This window comes from Crinia signifera, chromosome 12 (assembly GCF_055691185.1).
Source record: "Crinia signifera chromosome 12, ASM5569118v1, whole genome shotgun sequence".
NCBI lineage: Eukaryota > Metazoa > Chordata > Amphibia > Anura > Myobatrachidae > Crinia > Crinia signifera.
The window spans coordinates 25,263,729-25,275,250 of record NC_139228.1 but is presented as its reverse complement, the minus strand read 5'-3'; the positions used below and the strand labels follow the sequence as shown (position 1 = coordinate 25,275,250).

The 11,522-nt window shown below is 46.9% G+C and overlaps 1 protein-coding gene across 1 annotated transcript; it reads left to right on the top strand.

Moving 5' to 3' along the window:
• Nucleotides 1-637: 637 nt before the first annotated feature.
• Nucleotides 638-10,870, top strand: LOC146049489 (uncharacterized). Its single transcript, XM_083166037.1, has 4 exons — nucleotides 638-1,404; nucleotides 2,257-2,513; nucleotides 9,894-10,026; nucleotides 10,808-10,870. Exons 1-4 carry the CDS (start codon nucleotides 940-942, stop codon nucleotides 10,868-10,870), a joined length of 918 nt encoding a protein of 305 aa, XP_083022163.1. The 5' UTR covers nucleotides 638-939.
• Nucleotides 10,871-11,522: the final 652 nt, after the last annotated feature.

Genomic DNA, 11,522 nt, shown 5'->3' with positions numbered 1-11,522 from the left:
ACATAGCAAACAGCGCTGGCGCAGCAGTTGGACTCTCCTTCTTGTCTCATCTCCCAGAACAACAACCTGGTATGTTTGCACTCCCAATGCTCTTCTATGCATGCCCACTGTTGCCACCAATGTATATAGTGTGTATAAAGCACTGGTTTGGCAACCGTGCACCCGACCATGTCACTGTTTTTTTTGGGTGGGCCCCATGTGTGTGTGTATACATATAACCAGTGTCCACCATTGCAGTATTCCAAGCACTCCTCTCTGCTAGGCCCCATTCACCTGTGTGTGTGTGTGTGTTTGTGTATATATAGATATATATACATAAACCATTGTCCACCATTGCAGTATTCCATGCACTCCTCTCTGCTAGGCCCCATTCACCTGTGTGTGTGTGTGTGTTTGTGTATATATAGATATATATACATAAACCATTGTCCACCATTGCAGTATTCCATGCACTCCTCTCTGCTAGGCCCCATTCACCTGTGTGTGTGTGTTTGTGTATATATAGATATATATACATAAACCATTGTCCACCATTGCAGTATTCCATGCACTCCTCTCTGCTAGGCCCCATTCACCTGTGTGTGTGTGTTTGTGTATATATAGATATATATACATAAACCATTGTCCACCATTGCAGTATTCCATGCACTCCTCTCTGCTAGGCCCCATTCACCTGTGTGTGTGTGTTTGTGTATATATAGATATATATACATAAACCATTGTCCACCATTGCAGTATTCCATGCACTCCTCTCTGCTAGGCCCCATTCACCTGTGTGTGTGTGAATAGCAATCTGCACAATAAAATGTATAGTGGTTTTCATAAAAGTTTATTAACATTTTAAATACTTAAAACATAAGAACTAGGTAACTGGTGTAACTATAAAAATTTAAATATGAAACAAAACATGGGTATAACTATAACTATAAAAATTTAAATATGAAACAAAACAAACAACTAAAATGGTTTTATCTTTTTACAGTCCCAATGTCCAACGCAAAGGAACAAGAGTTTTTGGAAGGGTTTATTGAAAAATATCGTACACACGAATGCCTGTGGAGAACCAAATCCAAGGAGTATTCAAACAAAATGAAAAGAAACCAAGCCTTGGAGGAGTTGGCACGCTACAGTCTTCCATTTCATCCAGAGGCCAATGTTGAATGGGTGAGGAAACGCATCCAGAATATGCGCACGGTGTTCTTAAAGGAACACAAGAAGATGGAGGCTGCAAAGAAGTCTGGTGCTGGAGTCGACGAGATGTATCAAACATCGCTCTGGTACTATGACCGGTTGACATTCACCCTCAGCCAGGAGTCGATGAGGACAGGAGTAGTCCTTATGGTAGAACATGAAAACCAAGAAGTCACGGCGCAGGAGGAGGAGGAGAATTCGCAGTCTGCATCGGTGAGTCTATTTTTTTGGCTATCTAATTGATTCCTCCTGCCAATCCACAGCGCCCTCCCCATTAAAGTAGGCCATGTACTCTTCCCTCACCTGTTTGGCTCGTGCACTCCCTGTGTAGCGTTGTGTTGGGGTTTGCAAGGAGGATATCTGCACTACCTCCTCTGGCAGTTCTTGGTCTTCTTGGAGTGCTGTGCCTGTAGCCCTTTGCTGTGTGGCTTTTCTGCGGAGCAAATTGTGCAGGACACAGCACGCCGTGACAACCCAGTCAATTTTGTCCACCCTCAGGTTAATGGCAGTGTGGAAAATGCGAAACCGGCTTGCCAGGATGCCAAAAGCATTTTCCACAACACGCCGTGCCCTGGATAGCCTGTAGTTAAAGATCCTTTTGTCATGGTTCAACCCCCTTTGCGCATATGGCTTCATGACATGCTCGTGCAGGCCAAAAGCCTCGTCAGCCACAAAAACAAAGTTAAGCCCCTGTTTAGTTTCCTGGACAGACGGCAAGTGAAGGGTGTTCGCTATGAGCCTTTCGTAGAACTTTGTGTCCTTGAAAGTGCCACCATCCGATGCACGGCCATTCCTTCCTACATCCAGGAAGATAAACTCATAGTTCGCATTAACAACAGCCATTAGTACAATGCTAAAATAGCCCTTGTAATTAAAATAGTAGGAACCACTATTGATAGGCTGGGCTATGCGGACATGTTTGCCATCAATGGCTCCACCGCAATTTGGGAAGTTCCATCGCTGTTCAAACTCCTCTGCGATGACTTTCCATTCATTCACGCTGGTAGGGAACTGAAATTAGAAGTAAATAGAATTGATTAGTAAACATGTTCAATTTTTTTACAGCTTGGTGACTACCCACCTGCAACCCCAGACCTATCTGTCCTATCTGAGAATGCATGCACATCGAACGAAGTTCCTACTCCGGCACGCACTCCGCCACCCACCCTGGAACCCACTCCACCACTCCCCCGTGCCAAAAAAATGCGTGGCAAAGGAAAAAAAGGAGAAGCAGCGGCACATGAAGAATTTATGATGCGGGCACATCAAGTCCTGCAAAGAAACCCGGACAAACATGACAACTACTTCACTTATGTGGCAGAGTGTGTTCGCAACATGGCTCCTGACCAGCAACTTACTTTTGAAAAGTTATGCATGGAGTTGGTGTATAATGGCAGTTTAGGGTATCTCAACAGTGGCACTAAAATAGTTGGCATTGGTAGTGCACCAGACACACCACTGTCATTAGAATCACCAGTGCCTACTCCGCCTGCCACCGTAGCAGGCCAGTCGAGCACAATTCCAACACATACCCAGTCAACACCTACACAGCCTTCTCAACCCCCCAAGTACCGTCAATTCTACAGTTCTTTACTGATAGAAGATCCAGAGTGTCCTGTTTTTGAGGATCTGTCCTAAAAAATAGGCTACTTTATCATTTACCATCGACATGGTCTCAGCTGCAGGTATGTGATGGCCACTGCTCACATGGCGTATGGCGCACATCAATGGGGCCGGGACCATTGCATCTGCGCCATGCGCCATGTGGGCCGCAGCCTTTACATATCTGCAGCAGACATCCTCTGCCACACAAGGGCCACAGTGTGTATTTTTGTTTATTTATATGCTGCTACCTGTACCTGCATTACCAGAGGGAGAACAGGATTCTCCTCAATCTGGATAGCAAACTCCATTTATTGTCCTTTTGTCTTTGCCAATAGTATGGGGTACTGTGCGGCAGACATGGTCTCAGCTGCAGGTATGTGATGGCCACTGCTCACATGGCGTATGGCGCACATCAATGGGGCCGGGACCATTGCATCTGCGCCATGCGCCATGTGGGCCGCAGCCTTTACATATCTGCAGCAGACATCCTCTGCCGCACAGTACCTATCCCTACTGTTGTAAGGGCATGTTCCAGAAGTTACCAGAGTGTGTTTTTTTTGTTTATTTATATGCTGCTACCTGTACCTGCATTACCAGAGGGAGAACAGAATTCTCCTCAATCTGGATAGCAAACTCCATTTATTGCCCTTTTGTCTTTGCCAATAGTATGGGGTACTGTGCGGCAGACATGGTCTCAGCTGCAGGTATGTGATGGCCACTGCTCACATGGCGTATGGCGCACATCAATGGGGCCGGGACCATTGCATCTGCGCCATGCGCCATGTGGGCCGCAGCCTTTACATATCTGCAGCAGACATCCTCTGCCACACAGTACCTTATCCCTACTGTTGTAAGGGCCTGTTTCAGAAGTTACCAGAGTGTCTTTTTTTTCTTTTTATATGCTGCTACCTGTACCTGCATTACCAGAGGGAGAACAGGATTCTCCTCAATCTGGAGAGCAAACTCCATTTATTACCCTTTTGTCTTTGCCAATAGTATGGGGTACTGTGCGGCAGACATGGTCTCAGCTGCAGGTATGTGATGGCCACTGCTCACATGGCGTATGGCGCACATCAATGGGGCCGGGACCATTGCATCTGCGCCATGCGCTATGTGGGCCGCAGCCTTTACTTATCTGCGGCAGACATCCTCTGCCACACAGTAGCCCGTACTTAGTGGGAAAGTTTAAACTGGGTCATACATACTTAAATCTTTATATATAGTGTGTGTTTTTGTACAATATCTTTTATATATGGTATTATAATATATTTGTGTTGACACAATCTATTTACTATTTTACATGTTTTAACCATGAAAGGCCTAAAAAACCTGTTTCTGTCCTAGGCCTAAATTATAAATAAAAATATTTTGTTTGCACAATAAAGTGTACAGTGTATATTTCATCTTACCTTGCAATACTGGTACTGCAGCACCTTCACAATGGCTTTGCAGGTCTCCGGGATGATGAGGCCCAAAGCTTGCGGGGAGATGAGGGATCCAAACTTTAGGTCAGCAAGAGACCGTCCTGTCGCCAGAAACCTCAGGGTCACCACCAGCCGTTCCTCAGCAGGGATAGCCATGCGATACTTGGTATCCTGCTTCTCGATGTGGGGAGTCACCAGACGCAGCAATTCCTGGAATGTGGCATCATCCATCCTCAAGAAGTTACGAAAATCGTCTGGGTTATTCTCCCTGATGTCCCTGAGCAGTGGCATGTGCGAACGAGTCTGACGCTGAAGTAGCCACTGCTTTGTCCAGCATGATCTTTCTCTCCTGCGCTGGGCTCTCTGACGTCTGAGCTTCAACACTGCATAATAGAGCAGGTACTGTTGCTGGTGACTACCCATCACTGCATTCTCCATAGTGCAGGGTTAAAAGACACTTTGTAATGGCAGGCAAAACAAAGTAATGTGTAAATAGCTATGTCCAGCGTTCAGCAGGTATAAACCAAGCCTCACTAGTAACAAAGCAGAAATACACTGGTTTAAAATGGCTGCTGCTATTCCTATCCCCCTCTGCTAGTCCTCCCCCCTCTGCTAGTCCAGCCCCGTCATTCAAATTTCAAAGGCCCATCTGACGACGGTCGCATGTGTTCTTGCAAAAAAACAAAAACCAGCGATCCGACCGTCTTAACGACCATCGCGGGCGCATCGGGATCGGATCTAGATCGTTCCGCAAAAAAACACAATTTTTGCTAATCGTTTGCTGGGGACTGCCTGGGAGCTCCCGGGAAGTCCAAGGGAAATCGTTCCATGGTCGTCTATCGGTCGTGAACGACGGTGGTCGTCCTGGTGTGTACCCTACATTAGACCTGGCGGGGAAAGGGTTACCGCTGCAGAATTCACAGCCCTTCATAATTAGCCTTCTTATTTAATGACATTCTACTACAAATGTAACTCATTTCCTCTTCCTTAAACTTGACACCAGACTCTTGCAGAGCGATTCAGAAACACTGGGCCATTGTAAACAGCTAGCTACAGAGTGGACACGGAATTCTACTTTAGTTATGTGATTGAGGACATTGTCATTCCACACGTTCAATGTAACAAAATCTGAAGTTTCTGAAGAATGAGTGGTAAACATACATTGTGCTATGGATGTGGATTATATATTTGGAGCCTGTACATAATTCTAATGCTTCTTCTGGAAGACAATGTGAACGCTTATGTACAACTGTTGCCTACTTTGAAAACTACAGTAGGATGCGCTGTGCACTGTCGAGGGGGGGTGTCACACTCTGCCCAAATGGTCTATCTCCACATACTGTATGGGTGTGTCTATATAACATTAGTAATAACAATACATTTTGGTAAGTTTTACAAGTATTGAAACTAACTCAGCATAGTTTTATACATGATAAATGTGATGCTTATGCAATAATTTCCCAATGCAATTTGACCCCGTGTGAATTCATCCCTAACATATAAGTATGTTTTCCATTTATTAAATGTTATTCTGGTATATGGTCATTAGGTCAACACACCTAAGGTCAACATGCATTGGGTCGACCACTGAAGGTCGACATGGGCTCAGGTCGACACCTGAAAAGGTCGACATGGCCTTAGGTTGACAGGGTCATTAGATTGACACAAGCATTAGGTCGACATGGGGAAGGTCAAAAATGACATGGGTTTTTTCACTTTTTATTAGGAGCTGACATGTGCTGACAGGCGGTATATCATGCCCTACCATCCACTAGGGCGTGGAGGGAGAATATAATAATATGCCAAGCTTAGCGAGGCACCGTGCCTAAAGCATGGTGAGGGGACACGTTGCACCGATACAGTGTCCATGTTGACTGTGTCGACCTTCAGGACCAAAAAAATCTATGTTGACATTTTGACAGCCTTCAGTGGTCGGCCCAATGCATGTCAACCTACCTGTTGTCGATATCATTATAGCAGTACCCAAATCATTATGGACATTAGAAACTCTAATTAAACAAATATGTTTAACTACAGAAACATTATTAACAAAAATTGTCACCCTTACAGCCAATAGCAGCAGCAGCAGCATGATATTAATCAGTGCACACCAGCACAGATAAGAAGACCCTGAGTGATCATGTTCTGCTGTCTCTCTCTCCTGTCAGTAGTTCCTATAAGGGAGGTTATTTAGAGTTGTCAGCAGAGACTCCTGAGCAGCTACAGCGAATTACAGTAATTACAGCAAATCACTGTCCTTGTGAAGGAACTTCTTAGTGACACCCCCTGGCAGAATCTGGGACATTAGGAGAACAATGCAAGGCAGTATACTGTAATCAGGGCTGCCACCAGAATTTTGGGGCCCAGGACTGACAATATAAGTCGGACTACACCCCCAGGCACTGCGGCACTCCACCACTATGGGCCTTATTCTGGTTGAGTCGGGTGGCTCCGAATGCGGACGGATGGCCGATGGTTGGTGTTTGCGCATGTGCGGAGGCGTATCTGCGCATGTGCGAACACCTCACACGGCTTGAGTTCCGTACATAAAATGATCACACGGAACCATCCGATCAGGGGGTGGAGAGGGGCGTGAAGGGCTGTTTGGGCTCATTACCATATGCGTACGCCCCACGTTTCATGGGCGTTCCAATGAAAACGCTGGGCGTACGTATGGTAATGCGGCCGTGACGCATGTGTGGGGAGCGGACAACTGACATAGCCGGATGTCAGCTGCCCGCCCATATCCCTGCTTTCATTTGGAAAAATGTCCGTGTGGTCTGGAGCACTCAGTGCTGCCTGACCACTCGGGCCATCATTCGATGGTCGGCGACCATCGGAGGATGGGGGAGGTTTCCACAGATGGAGGAGGTGTTCGCATGAAACATCTGCTCGCGGTCCATTTGGTTGGAGTCTTACCGCATTTGGACGGTGTGAGCGTTCCGTACGGTAGGCGGGGCTAAGAACACTCGTGGCCATCCGAAAATACGCATCCGTCCGATTCAACTAGAATAAGGGCCTATGTGACATCACATGTTGTGACATCAAAAATAGTGTTCCACAGACCAGACCATACATATTGGGCTGACGTGCAGTGAAGGGTTGTTTTTCTGAAGTACTTCCTGTACATTGACCTGCACAGTCTGGTACAGCTCTCCTGTTATTAGTGGTGGGATCTAGAGATGTGCCCTCCTCTCTGTCCGGTCCCAGACCTACATTCCTGACAGCCCCCCAGACCCCCCCCACCACCACCCCCCCGGATCTTATCCATGAGTGCCACCTACAATAGACAGACAATGTATGTATGCCCGGACTACTGACTTGTGGCTGCTTCAGCACGTGTACTATTGGGTTTCTGCATGTTCCTCATTTCTCAGCCAGTTCCCGAAATTTGAACTTTTTACTAAATAAATTACAGAATAAAGGGGATTCCCACTGTCTTATAGTGCTGGCATGAAGCTACAGAACTACATCCTTGTATTGTTACATGCATATACAGTATGCATGGCTCCAATGTATGTATATCAGACTAATGCATTGATTAACGGAATGTAACAGCATACTATCCCATGGCCCTGGTCCAGGGCCTTCTTAACATTAGAGCGGGCCCCTGGGCAAAACAATTCGGGGGCCCCCCTCCAACCACACTACCCCCCACACATAAACCTATGTGCAGCAGTGTCGTCCATGCAGCGGCGATGATGAGCGATCCGGACAGCGGGGGCTGCAAACTTGTAGCGCTGTTTGCCGGGGGGAAGAGCTGCTGATTTTGAAAAGACTGGCCGAGCCAGTTGGCTGAGCGTCAGGCCAATCAGCTTCCGAACAGTCTTTTCAAAATCAGCAGCGCTTCCCATCCCACCCCCGCTGCCCGCCACCCGCAGCCACAGCAGCAGCTCCCAGCGGCAGTGCTGTCTTCCCCATTGGTGTGGGCCCCTAGAATCCTTGGGCCTCTGGGCAACTGCCAATTAAGCCCAATGGGAAAGACAGCACTGCCCTGGTCTTCTTAGTGACCAGGGCCAGGCGGCTATTAAATGACCAGAATGTCACCCCAACAGGCAATTTGGCCCACTTCAGCAAATGTGTATGCAGTGGGGGGGGGGGGGCATTCTGCGGGCGACGTTTATCTGCTCGCTAGGCTGAGAATATACGCAGCCTAGCAAACAGATCTTAATGAGACCCTTGGGTTCCCACAAGTCGTAATCGCATTTGCCCCAGCCTATATTTGATGCGTAAGATAAGTCTGGAGACCAGAGTGCTCATGCTTCCATATAACTCTGTACGTCTCGCACCTGCTCTGACACTTCCATCTCACTGTACATTTCCTATGTGAGAACTCCTCATTATAGCCCAGTAGCACTTCTTCTGCTATAAGGGTGGTTGTGATTGACAAATAATGCAATTATTATAGGCTCACGATTTCCCCTCGTCCTTGGCTAGGAAGTGGGCGGAATGCAAGAGGACCTGACCCTTTTGGGTTCCAGGGGTCGCCATGCAAAATCGGGAGTCTCAAGGGCGATCCATTAGAGTAGAAAAGAAAATCTCTGTGCAGTGATTGGCTATGATTATGCGATTTACACTCATCTACCACGCAGCATCCCTACAGTGCAGGGAGGGAGCTGCCCAGATGCTAGAGGAGCGCTAGGCACGCCCCCAAAATTGACAAAAACGGTAGTTGCAGCACTAGGCCATGTCCCCTCTGTCAGAGACCACGCCCAATGGAATGGAAGCTGGGAGATTATAATACTCACTCTGCAACACAAGTGCCATTGACGGTTGGTCTGGGGCAACTCATGAGAAAGAGAACTCAACTTGTGGGGAACAATCAAAACCAATACTTTACTTTAACCTGAATTCTGGATCACTAGGACACCTTGTAATGACCATTGGCGCAACTATAGAGGGTGCAAGGAGTGCAGCTGCTATGGGGCCCACAAGGTTCTAGTTCATGAGTCTTCAAACTGTGGGCCTCCAGATGTTGTGAAACTACAAATCCCAGCATGCCTTGCCACCATTTTGCTATAAGGGAGTGTTAAAACTGTGGAAAGGCATGCTGGGATTTGTAGTTTCACAACATTTGGAGGGCCACAGTTTGAAGACCCATGTTCTAGTTGGTAATGACACCAAAAATCTGCTATATAGTCTTTCAATATGCATCTAGGCCGAGGGAAGATAATATATCTTACAGGCTATAAGCTCAGTGTATTCTGGTTTTCCTACATTGTATATGACCTTTCCCTTCACATGTCATCAGAACAGGGACAGCTGCTGCTGAATAGATGAAAATAATAAAACTATATTTTCGATATCCCCAACAGGAAATTTCCCTGCTCTGAGAAGGAGAAATGGGGAAGTTCTCCTAGCCGGTGCGGTTCTGACAATACACGCTGTGACTTATCTGTACATGATTTCCCCGCCATGAATAATTCCTCTTTTTTCCAAGCCACAATTGGGCTGTCTGCTTCCTTGCACGACAGGCTTCCCCTTTCTAATCTATGACAGGGGTCCTAATTTTGTCCTTGTTCAGCATTTGTATCTTATATAAAAAAAAAAAGGTACAACAACTATATAAAATAATGAAAAAGAAATGAAAAACAACAGTTAAAAAGAAAAGTAGAGAAATCAAATATCACTATGATTCACAATTTTCTTTTGCGTCGGTGTCCAATTTGTAAGAGGCACACTAGGATTTAGTTGCCGGCCCATTGTGGCCATCAAGAGCAAACAATTGCTGGTCAAGTTTATGGAGGATAAAAGGAGAGATTTATCAAAGCAAGAGATCAATTGGAGAGCTTTGAAGGACTGGCAGGTGGGATAGTCGCTCAGGGAGAGAGGACATGTTGCTGCCGCTGCAGCTGCCGCTCTCCCCTGCTCAGCACATGTGCTGGGCTGGGGATAGAGGCTGTAGTGCCAGCCTGTCCTCTCTACTCCCACTGCCCGACTCTATGCATCAGGGGGGTAAAAATTACCTGCACCCTCTCTCCCATCTCCTGCACCTCAACCGCATTCCCGCTCCCCACAGCATGTAATGTAAACAAACTGGCTGGATGCATGGGTGCAGCCATTTTGGATTTCCCCATGTGACTCATCAGTCCAATCCCTGCGCAGCAGCCATGCTCAGATAATTCTGACTTTCATCAGCGCCTATTTAAACCAGTTCCTGAGTAGAGCACATCGTCAGAGCAACCTTTTAGGATAGGTCTTGGTCCCCAGGCTTCAGTCATTCCCGTGCGTTCCTGTTACCTATTGCTGTACTCCTGTGTCTGGGAAGCTACAGGTGCCACCTGTTGCTGCACTGCTCAGTAGCTGGCTTCTCCAGTACCCTATTGATTCATAGTTAGAATTGGCTTGTCTGCCTGTCTCACCTGTGCACAAGGTCCCAGTTATAGGACTGTGGTCAGCTGTGGTTTCCAGGTTACTACTGCTGGTTCATTAGGGGGACATAGATATCTCCACTCTCAGTTCTAAATCCTGGGGACTAGTTCCAGACTTATGCATTAGGGTTTATGTTCCAAGACAACACAATCCATGTGATATGTGTCCCCTTGAGTTCCCCATACTTGACACCAGTCTGAGTGTCTTATTTCCAGGTTGGGTACTATGCAGCTCTGAGGCTCTACAGTGGTGTTCCCAATAGTGGGTTCATGTCTTGAGCTTCTGAGTCCAGGTGCTGGGGCTGTAACCCATACAGCTTCTTCCAAGTGCTGAGAGCTAAGAGTCCAAACCAGGGCTTCTGCCTTGCATTGCCAGGATTGCCAAGGACACCCAAGCAGTTTGGCGTCTGCTCATTTCTGCACTATGAGCAGACAACTTAACTAAGGGTCCCAAGATGGTTATCATACACTCAAGATGGGCATTAACCTGCACTTAGTTGAATCTGCTCTTGTCTGCCCAATCCTACCCAGATATTGCTACTCTGAATATAGACAGCACTAACTATAATATGTAGCCAAACAGAAATATGGATGCAGGAATAAGCCCCCTATTTATCTCATTATCTACCACATAATTATACTTAGCATACTTCTATTACCCATACTTCCTTACCATCCTTGAATGGATGGGAGGCTCATGAAAATCTGTTGATGCTCCCACCTCCCACAGTAATGTGGTTGCTGAACCACGTTGATGTAGCCCCACCCCTGCTGTTTTCTCTACACTGTACAGCTGGGGTGGAGCAACAGTGACGCCACACCTCCGAGCAGCCCTCCTGTGTGCCAACCACGCCCCCTATGCGCCGATCAAGCTTTTCTGTAAGCCAAGTCGGTAAGTATGCTATTAAAGAACTTTTGCACAGTCCATTAA

Excerpts from the sequence above, each read along its gene's own strand:
- LOC146049489 (XM_083166037.1), top strand. The coding sequence starts at position 940 with ATGAAACAAAACAAACAACTAAAATGGTTTTATCTTTTTACAGTCCCA. Across the intron at positions 1,405-2,256 it reads AGAATTCGCAGTCTGCATCG|CTTGGTGACTACCCACCTGC; the intron begins GTGAGTCTATTT and ends ATTTTTTTACAG. Across the intron at positions 10,027-10,807 it reads GAGCTTTGAAGGACTGGCAG|GTTGGGTACTATGCAGCTCT; the intron begins GTGGGATAGTCG and ends TCTTATTTCCAG.